Source organism: Gordionus sp. m RMFG-2023, chromosome 1 (genome assembly GCF_954871325.1).
Source record: "Gordionus sp. m RMFG-2023 chromosome 1, tfGorSpeb1-WG-v2, whole genome shotgun sequence".
Classification (NCBI taxonomy): Eukaryota; Metazoa; Nematomorpha; class Gordioida; order Chordodea; family Parachordodidae; genus Gordionus; species Gordionus sp. m RMFG-2023.
This window is the reverse complement of record NC_088775.1, coordinates 33,062,015-33,081,862: the sequence shown is the minus strand read 5'-3', so window position 1 is coordinate 33,081,862 and position 19,848 is coordinate 33,062,015. Positions and strand designations below refer to the sequence as shown.

Below are 19,848 nucleotides of genomic sequence, written 5' to 3'. Positions count from 1 at the left end.
AATATTAAACAACGATACTGATTTTTTAAAGTAAGATAAAGTAAAATTATAGGAATAAATGGGGGAGGGGGTCAAAATAGCATTTTTTCGCAATTCAAATTTCTCTCGTAATGTTGAAATTTTTGGCAACCCTGGTGTCTAGGTTAAAAACTTCGAAAAACAATTATTACAAATTTATAAAAAATTCTTAAAAAAGTCATTATCATAAATGATATTTTCATAATATATGTGCAATTATTTATTTAATTTTGGGATTATACGATTGATTAAAGAAAAGTAAAACAATGATCCATTTTCATAGAAACAGTCTCTGTACTTTTAAAAAGTAACGTTACCTCTTTTTTAAAATAGTTATGGAACTATGTTATATTTTAAAAAAGTAACAGTTACTACTTTTTTTTATAGAATAACACAAAATGTAACTTCTTTACTTATTTGAATAGCATCTACCTTTATAAATTATATCAAAAAGGGGTTATGACTACACAGCTTCATATGGACCATCTCAGCACGAAGGCCTCTTTACTCCAATAGTGCATGGCTGTTTTGGGATGGATGTTGAATCTTGTATTTTGGACGGGGAAATGGTGGGATACCACAAAGCCACCAACACTATAGGTACTTTCATTTTAGAATTTATCCATACCATTGTGAATTAAATTATAATTGACCCAATACCAATCTGATTAAGTGAATTCAATTATAATGGACTCAATACCAATCTGATTAATGTTTGCATTGATTTATAATTTTTAACCATATTTTACTATTTTATATACTCTGCCTGGGTGGGATCAATATAACCCAAATTACTTATGCAAATATTTTAAAATTTTAGGTAAAATTTGATACTTTTAACTAAGTTTTTATTTTTAGTAACTAAATTCTAATATATATAGTTTTTTAATGATATTTATTCAGAAAGACAGGGGCGGACTGGGAGATTAAAGGCCTCGTGGAAGATTTCTAAAAAGCCCATATATCAGGGGGGGGGGTTGCCCTCAAACTCCCCTTTGCGGGCCTACGGTCCGCTTTTACCCGTCCTGCGGTTTGGAGTTATATGTTTATTTGAAATCTACTATACTATTAAAATTTAAATAATTCTTATCTTTTTAATATTTATGTATGATCTATATAAAAGAATTACTCGTCGTTAATTTGTGAACTTTTGTGATTATAATATATATTATTTCATTCATTTAATGACCCGACAACAAACCAATCCGTAATAAATAAATGATTTAAAATAATATTCCCATATTTTTTATATATTAGGATTAATTTTATAACATAATCTTATTATTTCTTGTAATATATTTACTAAATCTTAATTGTTTTGTATATATTTTTGTTTTTTATATGGAAGGCTGAGAAAAATATAAGTTAACAAAATATTTATATAATAAAAAATAAAATTTAAAAGAATTAAATAAAAACTCTGGTATATTTTTATAATAAACGAAATATAATAATATAAAAAGGTAATATATTTTAAAAAAAAAGAAGTAAAATAACTTTTGATAATTCAATTGTCTGCTGATAGTGAGTTTGATCTAATAATAATATATCGTTGTGCACGGCTCAAAATCGATAGCATTTGACTAAATCTCCCATCTGCCACAAAAGGTTTGGTCTTAAAAAATTGGAGCATATGAGTGAGACAAAATGAAAATAACTTTTCTTTTTATTGCTAAAATAAAATAATATCTAAAAATATGAATATTGGTAATTGTATTAAAATTAACTTCGGATTCGGTTTTTAATACTCGCATTTTGGTCCACCATATAAAAATTGCAAATTCTCAAAACAGAAAATGAAAGAATTAGAATGAATAACTATTATAATAAATTGCTAAATGATATAAAATGAATCCTAGAAGAAATTATTAAACGTTTACTTTTAAATCGGTTTTGAACATTTGGAAAGAAAAGAATTTGCTGAAATTGTGCTTAAGTTAAATTTCCACCAAGATTAGCTTAACAATTTTCTCATTAATGATGAACATTTGCGCAGAGATTCAAGAATCTCACTTAATTTTATTTCTTCTAATAATTTCCTTTCTACCGACATCATTAAAAAGGCTTCTAAATATTTGCTCGCAGTCTATTTTTAATTATTTTTAATTTGCTAAAGGTTATTTACTTGTGAAAAAAATAAAGTAAGTAGATATTCATATACTATATAATATATAAATTGGTATATGCAGATGTATGCATATTATATTAGAATAATGTCTCATACACACATATCAAACATTGCATTTGGTTAAAAAATCTCCATTGCAACTTTCTTTCATAGAATCTTGAAATTCTTCACTTTCATTTTCTGACGTGTAATCACTATGATAAATCAAATTTTCTCTACTCTTCTAGAATCCAATGAGTAAATTGCTATATATTCTGGAGAATCAAATTAGTTCTTCTCGCAGTTTATCCCTATCTACCTTTGCTAACGAAGAGATTCTTTTCAAAGCCTCTTTAGTTATACCTTCCCTATTAATTTCATCAAAACTTCTAGGATGGAAATATTGAGCATCAGTTATTAAATGTTGATTTTTCGGAAATCATTCTGTAAAACTAGTTACTATCTGATCAATGATAGAAACCACTTCAATTCTGTAAATTTGAAGAGAGTCATTTGGACGTTCATCTGAACATTCCTCAAAACACACCTTCTTTTTACGACTAATTCTACGCTGCGGTATTTCAGTTTCCATGCATATGTCATTAGATATCAATCATCAAATAAGCCAAATCTTTATTTATAGATAATGCCATTTGTAGCTTTCATATGTAAATTTATATAATTTTATCAAATTATTTAATTAAAATTGGTAAATCTAAATATCTTAAACATTTTCCAATATAATTCCACCTGGTTAGGTGACAATGGTCATAATCTATATTTGAAGACATTTTAAAATATATTTACGAAAATTGGTAAAATTAATATTTAATAGATGTTGAGGTCTTATTTCACTGATAATATAACATTGTATTATGATTAGGTGGCAAATAAAAATCAATTTGGTTTAAATAACCCTGATTTTTTTTAAAAAATTACTGATTTAAATCAATATTTTAAATATTTGATCAAAATAGAAAGACATAGTCTTAGATGATTATTTTAGAATTAAATAATTTTTGAATGAAAAATACTAAAATTGTACTAGTAATTATTACTTATTAGATAAAAAATTCTTGATTTATTTAATGTTTTAATTTTTGACATAATTAATTATTATAATATAATTCGGATCTCTATGTAGTAGGAAATTATTTAATTTCTAAAAAAATATTTAATTTTTAAATTCAGGGCTGTGAAACCTCCTTTAAAAAAGTGTTTTGGTTCAGTAAAATATTAGAATAATGCGATGCAATTTGAAAAATAATATTCTATTTGTTTTTTGAAATTTTATATGAGAATTATCATGATATCTTCTAAAATCTAGATAATAAAATTAAAAGATCAATTTTTTATACCTAACTTTGACAGTGCATTGTAATATTTCATGTACTCGACATTGATATTTGAATTTATTTGCTTAAAAAATAGTTTTCCCAAACTATTCATTAGTTTGGAATACACTCCATATAATGAAAATACTCTACTGAATCTGTTGATTGTTTGACTATGAATTAAATGGTCCTGCTAATAATTATTCATTTTTTAAAATTATTTCATCGGATTTTTTTTTATTAATTCCGACTCATATATCGACTAGTTAAAAATTTTTTAAGCACAGATCGAATTTTGATTGAAAGTCAGATTTTCATTTGGCAAAATTTCAAAATAGCTTACGACTTTTCAATAATTTCTTGATCGGATCTTCTGAAGTATTAACTCTTAATGAAATATTATAAAATTATTATGATGCTTAATATTTTTCAATTAATCTATAACTTCTCTTGTCGTATTGGGATACGGAATCATGTGGGATTCGGAAACCCAACTTTCGAGATCTTGAATCCCCATGTTTTATTCGGAATCTTTTTTTTAAAATATTTTTAAAAAATATATTTAAAAAATATTTCGAATCCCCATGTATATTCTTTTAAAACTTTTAAATAATATTTTTTTCTTCCCTTTTTTGCCGCTGGCACCAGAAAATTTCATTTTTTAGAGATATTTTATTTTCTGTTCTGTTTTTGTAAATTTTTATAAAATAAAATCAAACATTTTCACCTGAAAATATATTTTTAAAAAATCCATATAAAAAATTATTTATTGCAACTCATTTTGCATTTGCATAACAATGTTTTCTCATAGTTTATGACATTCTGGAAAGCTCCTAAATATTTTTAGCAGTTTAAATAAAAAATTAATATATTTTATGTACATCAATTAATTTGAGGAATATATGTGGTTACTATAAAAATAACTTAAATTACCTATGATTGATAATTCTTTGTTGGGAACTTAAAAGATTAGAGGCAATAAATGGTGTTGAAATTCTTCCAGCAAACGTTCCTACCCAATTTACAGATATTAGTTCTATCTGTTCTATGGATAGGTAATAACACGTGATCACCTAATAAAGTTATTTTGTCCAATTATTTGAGAATAAATTAATTATAGTAGAATCAGTAAGAGCACACTTTACCAAGTATTTTATGCTCGTAATGATAACCAAGAAAAAATATCTAGTTCATGAAATAGATTTAATATCATGTTCTGATAATGGTATTGTTTTTTTATATTTTGATTACTTATTTTTTGTCTCCTTCATATTCATATAGGAATATCCAACACAAGGGAGGGAGGCCAATAGTAAAAAATAATGTCATTCATTCTTAATTTTTTTTAAAATTTAGTTTTTTTCCTATTCTAACTAGTGTTAACGAAGTTCGTTTTTTTGAAAAAAGGTGATGAACGGCGTTCCTTTTTTTTTGACGAACGCGTTCAATTTTACGTTCGTTCAATTTTAAAAACACTTTTTATTTTTATTTATTTGAAAAATTAATATTAATCCGCATTTTTTAACAAAAAATCTTATATTTTTATTTATTTGAAAAATTAATATTTAATCCAATTTTTTAACAAAAAAGTCTTATATTTTTTAATCAGCTGTTTTTACTTTTTCCTCTTTCATATTGCAATTAACGTACCATAACGTGCTACTGCTAGAGAAGATAAGATTAAAGTTTATTAATTTGAATATTTTATATTTTAATTTAATAGATTAGCATTTGCATGGATATAAATATTTCATCATCAGATTCTGAAAATCAAAATTCAATATTAGATGAATTAGAATTACCATGGCCCAAATATCAAAAATATTTCACTGTTTTAAAATCAAAAGGTAATTCAATAGTTACCAAATGTAAAATGTGTCCAAAAAGTATTATATCATTGTCAACATCTTCAAGCTCCAATTTAAAAAGACATCTGATTGTAACATTAATTATTTTATATTATATAATATGTATAACTATATAGCCAGTTAATAATTTATTTTAATTGTTCTAAGTAAAAATAATTACATAATATATATATATAGTTAATTATAATAATAAGGCATTTTAATATTAGTATTTAAGAAAAAAATTTTATAAATTTATTTTTTTATCGCTCTATTATATTGTATTTATAATTATATTATCAAAATAAAACTATTATTTTTTTATCATGGCTAATATATTGTTTGAAAAATATAAGGCATTTATTTATATTAAATTAAATTTAAAAAAAAATTTATCATAAAATTTTGAACGCATGAACGCGTTCATGAACTTGAACGCGTTCCTTTTTTTGAATTTGAACGCGTTCGATTTTTGTCAATGAACGTTGAACGCGAACGCGTTCGATTTTTTTAAAAATGTTTACAGCACTAATTCTAACTAATCCTCAACATCTAATAATGGTAAAGAAAATTTTAATACATAAATTGAATCATTTTTAAAAATATCAGATATGTGGGTGATTGATACACCTTTGCCAGACAACGCATCTTCTGATTCCGTTAGTACTTATTCTATAATAGAAATTGTTAATATAAACATGGTGCTTCCACTAATTATTTGTCTAAATTTTAGATTCTATAAAAGAGAAATATTCCCCATCGTTTGATATGGAGGACTCAATCGATAGCAATGGTAAAAATTACTAAAATATTTGTTCATGAACAAAATAAATTAGATTTCATTGTTGATCATATTCCTGGCAATTCTCTCCCCCTTACCAAGCTTACAGAATTAGATAAGCTATAAAAATAGTTTCATTAAATTTATTCTACATGAAATGTTTGATATAAAAATCTAAATTTAAAGAAGAAGATTCAAATAGTAATAGTAGCGATAAATTTACCAAAGTTTATATTTCTTAAAATATTGAATATGGTGGTACAACTCGTTCAATCAAAGAACATACCGACATGGGTAAGATATAAGATAAAAACATTTCCATTAAATATTTGTCCAAATCTTAGATACTATTGGTAGCAGAGGTGTATTTACTTGTGAATGAAGAGCCAAATTGCAACGGTAAAAATTATTCACTATATTTTAAAACAAATGGCAATAACAATTATTGAGCCTTTTGATGTTCTTTGCCTTAAGTTAAAGAACATAAGGAAATAGGTAAAATATATAAATGATATTCATCATAAAATTATTAGATATTAAATATATTGTATTCTAATACATTATACTAGTCCTGTACAGGGCTGTGAAATGATAAAATTTTAAATATTTAAACTTTTTAATTACAAATAAATTCCCTTTAAAATATTCACAAAAATCCAAAGTGTGTCATAAAATATACTGGGTCAGTCTGGAAAAATAATAACTCCATTTTAAAAATAAAATTTTCTAAAAATTAGGCTGAGTCATGGGCGATATTTTTTTATTTAAAAAATCATTGAAATGTAAATAATTTTAATATAATTAAATATCGATAGCGATTTTCCTTGATAATTAGGAAATGCATTTTTAACGATTAGGGAAAGAGGGGATATTAAATAAAATTAGTTATTTATATATTCACAGATAAGCCGTCACTCTTTTTATTTTTTATCAATGAGGAAAATTATGTGAACACTATACATCGCTACTAAAATAGCGAAGGTTTCAAACAAAAATTCGCGCTAAAATTATCCATAATATTACTAATAGTCCATGTTCAAAAAATGTTGGCTATAAAATTACATGAAAAAATAGTTGTGCTACCAATTATATTGGGAAGTATTTCTATTATTTTAATAAGGGCCCATTCTTTTATTTTAAATTTAAATAATCGTGAGCGTCAAAACTTAATTTATTCTCAAATAATTGGACAAAATAACTTTATATTAGGTGATCACATGTTATTACATATTCATAGGACAGTTAGAACTAATATCTGTCCTAAAAATTTAGAAGGGAAATAAAAATTGAACAAAATAAAATATGGGTAGGAACGTGTGCTGGAAGAATTTCAACACCATTTATTGCCTCTAGTCTATATAAAACTATAAAAATAAATGATTTTTAAGTTCCCAACATAGATATATCAATCATAGATAATTTAAGTTATTTTTATAGTAACCACATGTACTTCTCAAATTAATTCATGTAAATAAAGTATATTAATTTTTTATTTAAACTGCTAAAAATATTTAGGAGCTTCCCGGTATGCCACAAACTTTGGGAAAAATCGTGATGCAATTGCAAAATGAGTTGCAATAAATAATTTTATAATTCGGACTTTTAAAAATATATATTCAGGTGAAAATATTCATGATTTTATTTTATATAAATTTACAAAAACAGAAAAAATATCTTTAAAAAAGGAAATTTTCTGGTGCCAACCAGACGGCAAAAAAAGGAAGAAAAAGATATAATTTAAAAGTTTAAAAAAAATATACATGAGGATTAGGAATATTTTTTAAAAATATTTTAAAATAAAGATTTTGAATAAAGCATGGGGATTCAAGATCTCGAAACCCCACGTTGGGATTCCGAATCTCACATGATTCCATATCCCAATACGACAATATATATTGTACAACATATAGTAGATCCTTATTTTCCATCACCTTTTAAATTAAATTATAATTTTTTATTTTTACCAGATTTTGTTGGGTGAAAGTAATTTATTAAATTTAACCTTCACAGCTAAAAATTCCCTTTTCACTTGATCATAATTCAAGTTATGTTTTTCATATTTCTTCCCAAATTTTCCTATTTTCTACAGAATAATTTTAAAGTCATTTTTCCACTAGAGGTTTCTGTGAATTCTTATGCTTTACATAAAATTGCATTATGTCACTAAAAAATATCGTTATGAGCCGATTTAAAAAAAGGCTAACTCAATATTTTAGCCAGAAGAATATCGCCTAGAAAATAATTTTATGGAAAGCACAAGAGTGAACAGGAACTTTGGCAAAAATAATTTAAAATTTAGAGATTCATTGATAAAATTATATTTAACATATATGTATTTATTATGTATATAAATAATATTTAAATATAACCATTATCAAATAATAGGTCCATACAAAGTTTAATAACTGAAAGGTAATATAAAATAATAAACACGATTAAATATTTACATATCTTTTAATAATTGAATTATATCAAGCAATTTGAATATTTTAATTTTTATTTTAATTTGTTTAAAACTTAAATATGTCCAAAGTGTTTTGTTATTAATTTGCGAAAATTTTAAAATTTTAAGGATTTTTTAAAACATTTTGGACGCAACCTTAAAAAATATATATAGAAGAAAATAACATTAAAAATAACCCATTAAATATTATAAAAATAAAAATCAAAAAAAATATTAAATATATATTTACATCAAATTATTTTATCAAAAAATAAATAAAATAATAAACATGTAAAAAAATTAATAAGTAAAAAAATATCCTTGAGCGATCTTCTCCCAAAAAACAAAAAATCTTAAGAGATTTAATCCCAAAAGATTTAATTCCATGTATCAGAGACCTGCAGGCCCGGCCCTAAGCCCGGCACGGGCCGTATTTTAATTTTTTTAAATTCACCCTGGCCGTATATTTTAAAACCAAATATTTGAAATCGCCATTATTAGCTGTAAAAATCAAAAATAAATAAAATATATTTAAAAAAAATCCGGGCCGGGCCTGAAATTTTTTTATAAAAAATTCACACCTATTAGAATTAAGTTACAGTCCCGTTATGGAGGCTAAACTTTTTATAATTGTAGCTATTTTTATGATTTCATTATAATGGGCCCGCTAGTGTGCCAACAATGAGGTACTAAACATTTAACTTAAGGTCGCAATTTGAAGAGATTCTTTTATGATTAATTGAATACCCTGATAGAATAATGCAGAACCTAAGAGATCTCCTTGCTGGATACGGATACCCTGTTTGGAGAGAATGACTGAATTATTAAATTTAAAAAAAGTTTTTTTAGTTGTAACATGCTTAAATGTATGTTGAATAATCTGAGAATGTTTCACAGAAAGAGGGTATAAAATGTTCTCTTTTAATTGAATTAAAGGCATTTTGTAGATTTATTTTGTGGATGCATTGATCATGCTTTTTAAGTGACACGTGCGGAGTGGGATGCAGCCTCACATCCTCCAGGAATAAGCTGGTTAGGTTTTAGTAGGTCAGATATGTGTGATTTAATACGGGACCAAATTAGTTTAGAAATTTTTCGCAGGAATACTGATCTATAATTATAAATTGTGTGAGTATATTTTGGTATAGATATATGGTTGGCTTAATTATATCTTGTAGATATATTGCTCGAAAGTCATCAATGCCTACAGAAGAATCTTTTTTGAACCATTGTTTAGTTAACATAATCTAATTGTCCAATTTTAAAAATTTTTATTTCAAAGGTTTTATTAAATTTAACTATTTATTTCATTTTATTTATATTGGGGATTTTAGTTCCTTAATAAGATAATCAAAGCAATTCATTTTCTAAATCAAAGCTGATGGATTTTTATTTTACGAATATCTCATCTCTTAAGTTATTGATAAGTATATTCAACGTCATTAGTACATGGAGGGCTTTTGAAATATCTTAAAATTTTTTCAATTTATAGATTAGTAATTAAAGTATTTTTAGAAAAATCAAGGCTATATTTTTCTTATACACTAAATATTTTTAATATAATATTAATCCATATTTTATTGTTTGTAATGGATGTTTTAAAATATTGTAAATCAAATATATATAGGTAGCGTATTTATACATTTGAATATTTATGTTGTAATTATTATTTAAATTTCATATACTTTGATGGTATAAAGTACATCTTGATTTTATACAAAATCTATTCTTACCATTTTTTAATAATAAATTTTTGAAAAATTATGTTTGCACCTCGTTAACTAATAATAGATACCAGAGAGACAGACCATTTAAATCAGATGTGGTTTTGAACCTCAATATCCTTTTCATAGTACCTATTACTTGTTGTATTTAGCTTAGATTATATTTATTCTTATAACCTTAATATAGTATTTAATTTTTTTTAGTTTTATATTATAAAATTTTGTATTAAAAGTTTTTTAATTAATGCTAAAATATATAAAGTGGTTATAAATTTAATAGTAAAAAAGGTATGATATGGATAATGAATGCCATGTGTTATTAAATAATTTGATATGTAAAATTTATGATCTTGAAATATTGATTTCGAATTTGAAAATTTGATTAAATCCAATAATAAAATATTAAAAAAAAAATTATGACTAAGTCTTTTCTAATAAGAATATACAAAACAGAAGGTGGTAGTAGGGAACTAATTTTTTCTAAAAAACTTTTATTTTTAAATTATGATTTTATTTCCAATGCTAACGGATTTTTTCTCGGGCAAGGGCTTAAATAAAAAAGGCCAAATTATATCCACGCAGAAAATTATGGAGTATATCGCGGAAGCGGAAATTTACAAATCTCAACTTTAAATTTAGGTTTATTAAGGCTTGTTTAATATTTCAAAAGGACAATGCTATTAATCTAGGGAATGATGGTCACGGTCCGATATTTGATCCGGGCTGAAATAAAAAAATCTAGGATCACGGTTCTTCAGGCCAGTCTTCAACCAGTCTTTATACTGTCCGATTTTTAACTATATATATTTTTAATATAAAAATATTCTGGTGCGAGCCCAATGGCGTAGCCAGGATTTATGGGGGGGGGGGTTCCCCAAAACCCCTTCTTGTCTACGCCACTGGGCGAGCCTGATTTTAATTTATAAAAATAAAATTCAACTAATTAATTCCTTATTTTTTTAAATATATAAATATCAAGATGCAACGAGGTCACTTTTTTGGCTATTCTCATATAATTTTTTTGCCCTTTACTATTGTTTCTCGGCCTTATAGCGCTGATGCTTATTCAAAAAAAATGAATATTTATATACAAAATATTAGCAGAAAATAAATTTGAATTTCGAAAAAAAATAGGACATGGTGTGATTCGCATTTGCATGCAGTTCAAAACTACAGGCTGCCATGGTTTGAACCCCGCGTTCTAGAAATTTACATGTTTTTTAAGATAGGTATTTCGTCGTGTTTTGATTTAGGTGTAAATTAATTGCTTTATTTTATAATTTAAAGATTCAATTTTGTCAAATTTAACTATGCTATTATTTATATTTTCATTTGGTATATGAGGAAGTAAAAGATATATAATAAAATATAAATATAATCAGTAAAAAAATTAAAAAGTAGATTTGTACTTAATGAATCATTTGCGATGGCCAAAATTAATAATCGATTACATTTGTATATCTCTGATAATATAAATCTATCTTCTAATATGAATTATCATAGACACTAATATAATTTTTAAAAAATTTCTGTAAATTATTAACGAGTTAAATATATTAAGGGACCGAAACTAAAATAACAATATCAACCTTGGTCTTAATAAAATATCACCGTCATGTCAATCGATTCTCTTGATTTAAGGATATAACTAGGCAATTGTACATCACAGATATCAAATTTTAAATTTTTAAAAATTGAAAGGTCACAAAGGTCCCGATTTTGATATCAAGTACCTCCAAGAGAATTCTGATTACCAACCCTGCTATGCCGCATTTGACCTACTATATCTTAATGGAAAAGTCTTGACCTCTATTCCACTAGCTGAGCGCAAGCAGTTGCTTGCTAAAAAGTTTAGGGCTCTGCCTGGATCTTTTCTTATTGTGGAATGTCATAGAGCTTTCAACGAGTAATTATTCATAAACATCTTATGTCATATATAATTTTAGTTGGTCTTCCATAAGGTAACGTGGAGAATTTCACACCCCCCTCCCCTCTTTCACCCAATTTTAATTGCATATAGCCTAATATTTTTTTGCATATAAAACTAAAATATTGCGCTCACATTCTCACAACATCTTAAGAGCATATGGTAAATAATGGGTAACATAACAAAAGTATTTTTAAAAATTTAAAAAATTAACTTAACAAAGAAATTTAAATAATTTGTTGTGCAATATGATTATTAAAAATTCATAGAAAAGCTAGGCATTAACGTGATGCTGACCAATAAAACAAATAATAATGGATAAAAACGATAATTTTGCTCACATTGCCTTTAATAGGAAGTGCATAAAAGACCATGCTGAAATATCCTCTTATTTCTATATAGATTTTTTTTGTATAAACGTGAGAGATTTTTAATCCTAATCTCTAGAGTTAAGATCCCCGAATTTGACTAATCAAATATGGTCAAATACTCTAAAATGTTATTTTAAATATATATACGTGGAATATTAATTCATTTCCTGAGCATAAGTTATAATGCTCATTTAAAGTTTATTTTGCCTCCGTTGGCGCCCTGATATAATTTTTTAGAATAAAAATAAATATAAATTTTTTAAATATTGCAATAGATCATGGAACTTATTGCAACTGCACTCACTATTTTAGAAAGTGATGATAAAATGTATTTATGGTATTTGACCCCAACAATAACGATATTATTTTAAAATTTAAAAAAAAATTAGTAGCCTAAAATATGGTCAACCATTGATAGACGCAGTATTAAATGGGATTGCGAAGGTTATCAAACTTATCACTATTAAATCAATTACATATATTTTAATTTTTAAAGATTTAAATATATATATATATATATATATTTGAAGATCATTCCTTTCTTCAATTATAATGTCCATGGATAAAACTTCCACAGAACGAACCTATAGAAAAAGAAACTTATAGCGTTATTGAAAAGTGCGTTGAAAAATTTAGAAATGATAATGCAAAAAATGTTAATTTCGAGTTATCCTCCTTTTTTAACGAGGAAGTAGAGGATGGATTGGAAGAGGATAACGTGTCTTAATTTTTTGAAATAAAAGACAAAACGATAAATGTTTCTAAAAAATTCCCTTCGCTAAAAAAGTTGTTTATAAAGTATAATATTTCAATCCCCTCATCTGCCCCTGGAGAGCGCGTTTTTAATGTAGCTATGCCGTATTATCAACTGCCAAGTGTTCCGTATATCAGACAAAAATTAAAACACTTGTTATTTAAAATTATTAATAAATTTTTTTTATAAATAAAAAAAATGTTTTTATTCACTATATTATATTGTATTTATAATTATATATTATCGAAATAACATTATTAATTTTTAACATGGTTAATATATTGTGTTAAAAGATATAAGACATTTATTTTTTTAAATTTATTCATAAGCGAACGTGAACATGTTCCTTTTTTGAGGGTGAACGTTGAACGCGAACGTGTTCGATTTTTTAGAAATGTTTTCAGTACTAGAATTGGGCATATGTTATGATATCATATCATTCATAAATTTTTTACTTTTTTATGATTTTACTATATTATTTCTTACTTTAGTATTTTAGTTAAACAGCTTTTAAATTACAATTAAACATATTATTTTTCCCGAAAGCTTTTTCTTTTATATCTTTATAAACCTTTCCACCCTGTTTCATTAGCCTATATGCATTCTACGTGGATTGCTGATGTTAATGAATCAACATCAATAGGAATGTTTAAAATACCACCTTGGGGCAACACATCTTTCCAGTAATTTGTTAAGAAAGGTAATAGAAGAAGGAATTACATGGAAGGAAAGGCCACTAGTTTCAATACAAAATATTAAAAAAAATCTTAAGAGATTTCTATAACTAATATAATAAATGATCAAAAAATTATTTATTTCTGATATATCATTAAAAATGCCTAATACAAATATAAACAAAATTGAATTATAAGCTAGATGTTATAGAAATAGATAACTATAGAACAATCTCTTTCCAAAGCTTTTTATACTTATGACTAATATTGATATATAATATATATTTAAAAATAAAGAACCTATTTTTTAACGATATAAAAAAAACCATTGTAAATTATATGAGTTTTAAAAAAATACTGAATCAATATTTTTAAATCTCTTAACGAATAAGAAATTGTAAAATGCGGCGGGGTTGATGTTACATGGGGAAACAAACATTTGCAAAAATAATTTTAACCCAAATATTATCACTATAAGTGTGAAACCAGTAATTGGTTATTGTATTAGTTAAAAGTATTAGCGACAGAAAGTTTGCGTTCCATAACTATAATTTCGATTTCATTTATAATAGTTAAAAATCTCCTGGAAATTTAGCGAAAAATAACTTATTAACAGCATTTATCATATAAGCATTGTAAAACATGTTGTCTAGGAGTGCTATCAGCATTTCTAAAAACGTTGACGTTCTTTTATGAATAAATTTTTTAAAAAAACATTTAATTTAATATAAATAAATGTCTTATATTTTTTAATACAATATATTAGCCATGTATTAACAGTTTATTTTGATAATATAATTATAAACAATATTGTAATGTATAAAAATATATTATTATTTATAAAAAAAATTTCTTATTAATTTTTAATAACAATTGATTTTCAAAATTTTTGTTTGATAGACAGGAACGCTTGGCCGTTAATAATACGGCATTACGCGCTCTCCACGAGCAGGTGATTGTGGTATTATATTTTATAAACAACTCTAATAGCGCGTGAATTTTTTAAAAGCATTTATATTTTTGTCCTTTGCTTTAAAAAATTGGTACAAGTTATCTTCCTCGTTTACTTCTTCGTCAAAAGATAAGGATATATCGAGATTAACATTTCTTGCATTATTATTATTTCTAGGTTTTTCAAACTTTTTCAATAACGCTATAAGTTTCTTTTTTATATGTTCGTTTTGTGGAGATTTTATCTATGGCAATTGAAGCTTGAATACTGGATATATAATTGCAGAAAGGGCATAATGATCTTCATATATATGTTTAAATCTTTAAAAAAATTAAAATATTTATAATTGATTTGTTAGTTATAGGTTTAAAACCTTTTAGTAATTTCATTTAATACTGAATGGTTGACAATATTTTAGGCCACTAATTTTTTTTAAATTTTAAAATAATTATGGTTATTGTTGGTTCAAATATCCCAAATATATTTTATCATCACTTTCTAAAATAGTGAGTGCAGTTGCATAGGTTCTATAATCTATTTCAATATTTGAAAATTTTATTTTAATATATATTCTAAAAATTATATCAGGACTTAAGATACAGTATTCAGAAAATTTTTATCATTGCTTGAAAGCCTGGGTAATTCCCTTAGCTCACATACTTCGTCGAACAAATTAGCCTTTTCTTTTACTCATAAATCTATAAATTTCAAAGAATTATAATAATCCATTTTGTAACAACGGGCCCTATATGTGGCACAAGAATGATGTTTGGAAAAGTGTTAACTTAAACTTTCTTCTAATTGTATCCCATATACCTTTTAACCAAGCTTGAGCTTCCTCTAATATTTCTTCATCTGCTTCTTTCAACACCACCATGTCAAAAAGCTTTGGATTTTTAGGTTCAAGTAGAGCTGCTAATTTCACACAAAACGTTGAATTAGCTTTTATAGTATGTAGTAAAAAAAAGATATATCAATTAAGCGAGCCCTTTCCATCCATATTGTTATTATCACCTTTCATATGACGATCAAAGAACAAGCTCTACTAGACTAGTGGCAAGTTCTGTATAGAAGTCATTCTTTATGGTAAGCTCTAAGTGCCACCCTGTCATAGCAGTAACCGCTACTATTAAACAGACACTAGCTTCTAGTAAACTAAAAACTTCTTTTTATTCTCCCTTACTTGCTGCAATCCATCTCCAAACCAAGATTTTTATGACTTGAACTGTTTCAGAAGCTAAATTAATAGATGTAAAGAGCATTTTGACATCACCAAATCATGAGGAGGAGGAATAGAATAATTCCAGGATGGTAATATGTACCAAGTTATAAAATTTTTGGTTGCTTTACATAAATGGCATTTTAAACAGAACTAGGAGATTTAGCGATTATTCTTAACTAGTTGATAACCCATCAAGAATGACGGGAATAAAAAAATCATGAACTATTACAGGAAAATTTTTTTTGAGAACATTCAGTGAATTTTCTAAAATTTGGAGGTAAATTCCATTAAATAAGGAGATTGAAAGTATTTCTTTTTTCCATTATCTATATAAAAATAGCTGGTAGTAATTGAGGTATCGTTAATAGCCTTGATAACCTGATCAAACGCATGTCGTGTAAAACATTTAGATTGGCTAACATTATCATTGCGATATCTGCTTCTATTATTGGGTCAAAATTAGATTGAGTAATAGGGTCAGGAGATGGAAGATTAAAGTCGTTGCAATTGAACGCAGGACAATCTACACAGGTTAGAAGTATGGAGGATATTCCTGTGGTAGCAATGGGTAAGACATTTTTTTGTTGTCCTCTAAGATAGTGTAGTAGAGTATTATAAAGATATGTCGTCTTACGTGATCCACCAGGAGGATCTATATAGAAAAATCTGGTAGTAATTGAGGTATCGGCAATAGCCTGTATAATCTGATCAAAAGCATGTCGCTGTAAAACATTAACTCCTTACATAAAGATTTTATAAAAATATACGTTCACCATCGCAAAATATGGTAGTAAATTTTTTTTTATCTCAACCACAATATGGGAACTTTGCAAATAGTTTAAAATACCTATTTATCAATATCTTCCCATGCCAGAAATATAACCTTCTTCACTAATCCTAAGTACTTATAAATTAGATTTAACAAATAAATTTAAATTATATTTAGCCAATTGAAAAATATACATTAATCTCATATTACCACCCCAAAATATGCTAGTATAAAAATTTTATCTCAAACAATATTTGAACTCTGGAAATGACATACAATACCAATTTATCAATATCTACTTACATTTTTAAATATTCTGTATCTAAAGAATCTCAATAAATAAATAAATAAAGTTTGCTTAGTTAATAAAGAAAATAATTAAACAACTGTTTAATTACTCTCTCTTATATGCTGGGTCTTTGGCAGATATACTATTATGTCCTGTTGTAATCATTTCGTTATTAATATCAACATGTGAAATGCAGATTGAGTATGGGTCAGTTGAGACTTTAAAATTATTCTGATAACCAGAGGTAAGCTCAAACATGATTTAAATCTTGTGCCAACCTGGTGGTGATTTATTATGTAATAATATCTATAAAAATTAAACATCTTTTTAATTAATGTCTCCTATATTTTGGGGCCTTTGGCAGATGTACTATTATGTCCTGTTGTCTCAAATAAATAAATAGTTTGCTTAGTTAATAAAGAAAATTAAATATCTGTTTAATTACTGTCTCTTATATGCTGGGGCCTTTGGCAGATATACTATTATGTCCTGTTGTAATCATTTCGTTATTAATATCAACATGAAATGCAGATTGAGTATGGGTCAGTTGGGACTTAAAAATTATTTTATGATAACCAGAGGTAAGCTCAAACATGATTTAAATCTTGTGCCAACCTGGTGGTGATTTATTCTGTAATAATATCTATAAAAATTAAACATCTTTTTAATTACTGTCTCCTATATTTTGGGGCCTTTGGCAGATGTACTATTATGTCCTGTTGTAATCATTTCGTTACGATTTTTTTAATTAAAATAAAAAATGGTTGATTTTAAAATTAAATAATATAAATAACTATAAACCAATAAAATAAGAGCTTAATAAGCCAATAAAAATAAAGATTAATAAGCCAAAAAAATAAAATTGCATAACAATAACATATATAAGAAAGATTATATTACAAAATTTAATATAGAAGGTGGCTGAGTGGGAAGAACGTTTGCCTTTAAAACGTTAAGTCATGGGTTCGAATCCCGTTATGTACAAAAAATTTTCTTAAAATTTAACATTAGAGAGATATAGTCTCCATCGATTTATTTAACATTAAGAAGATAGGAAAGTTGATAAGAAAAATAAAAATTAACATTAAGGATATACGAAAACGTTCATTTCTTGATTACGGTGATTATATATATAGATAATAACATACTCAGATGACCTATAGTGCACATAATATACTTATATCAATAGGATCAGGGTCGATGACTTCCAATATGCTATTGATCCAAGATACTAATTATTTGATTGTATTAGTGGGAATAACAACTGCAGAAGCTTGAGTATCTTATTTTCTCGGATGCTAATAGGAATAGAATCGCTTAATATCTTGAGTTTATCATTTTGAATAATTTTAGAAATTTTTTTGTTCGAAATTTCCTTTTATCCATATACTTTTATCTTCCATACTTTGTTCAAAAAAGAAATATTATGTTTAGACACCAATAAAGCTGATTTCAATATTTGTAATACAGAATTTTTTCCCAAATTTATATTTAGATAAAAAACAAATATGATATGATTTGCTTCTCAAATATCCCAGTTTTTTATATTGAGGTTTTGATAATAAAGCTATCATATCATCATCGACTATTCGAGGCTTCCTTTTCATTCCTAGAATTCTCTCACTCATAATCACAGAAATAATACTTAAATTTATATATTACATATTTCATTATAAGCTTTTTAGTTGAATTTTGAATAATGTCTTAAGTTAGACGTCTGACAAATTTTTGTGAGGAAAAAGATTTAGATGCGTTCGGTGATGAAGTGAAGAAACATACAATGTATGGTAATGCATTGATTATCGTAAATGTACTTTCGATTAATTTTATAAACATTTTATTGTTAAAATAAAATTATATTTTATTCTTATAATTTTATATCTTAAACACCATATTTAGGCAGATAAATATAGTTTTCATCTCTATTTTGATTTTCAAATACCTCATATGATGTAACTTTTATATTTTATATATTTTGAAAAGTTATAATATTCAACGTTATTTAAATAACATATTTGACAATTATATTTAATATTATATAAAAGATCAGTTAAATTGAATAATTATATATATATACCATATTTTTGACCATATATTCCTGATATAAAATTGGCGACGAAATAAAAAGAAGAAGTGGTCTTCAGTCAAATAAATTATAATAGAATTGTATAGAAATTTTAAAAAAAATAAATATAATTTTAGAAATTATGGGTAATATTTCAAAAATTACAAACGAATTTCGTAAAGAGGTAACTTCTTAAGATGATTATTTGGATTATATTAAATATATTTTGAATATAAAGAATATTCCTCAATCAGTCGCAACTTTGAAAAAATATTCATAGCATATGGAAGAATAAATATAATAACAGATATAAAATTACTATTTCTAAGAAAAATTGATGTGGTATAGGCAGATTTATTAAAAATTGCAAAACAACTTTTTAAAGACGAAAGAACTCTCTTGGCATCAAGAATTGATTTTATTGGATTAAGTCGTGGACCAACAGAATCAGTAACGAGTTTTTTTAAAAATATAAAGGAACTAGCCCGTAGATGTGAATTTGAAGATAATATAGAACTACGAATTCTTGATGGTAAAAGTCAATATGACTAGCAATTATAATAATTGAAAA

The 19,848-nt window shown here is 25.6% G+C and overlaps 1 protein-coding gene across 2 annotated transcripts in view; it reads left to right on the top strand.

Moving 5' to 3' along the window:
• Positions 1-19,848, top strand: part of LOC135922882 (DNA ligase 4-like) — a 60,275-nt gene that overhangs the window by 14,840 nt on the left and 25,587 nt on the right. Inside the window, exons 7-8 of one of the 2 annotated variants that reach the window (XM_065457387.1) lie at positions 473-618; positions 11,956-12,160. In XM_065457387.1, coding sequence (XP_065313459.1) covers positions 473-618; positions 11,956-12,160 — 351 coding nt within the window. The remainder of the gene's footprint in view (positions 1-472; positions 619-11,955; positions 12,161-19,848) is intronic. The other variant, XM_065457388.1, reaches the window with a different exon arrangement.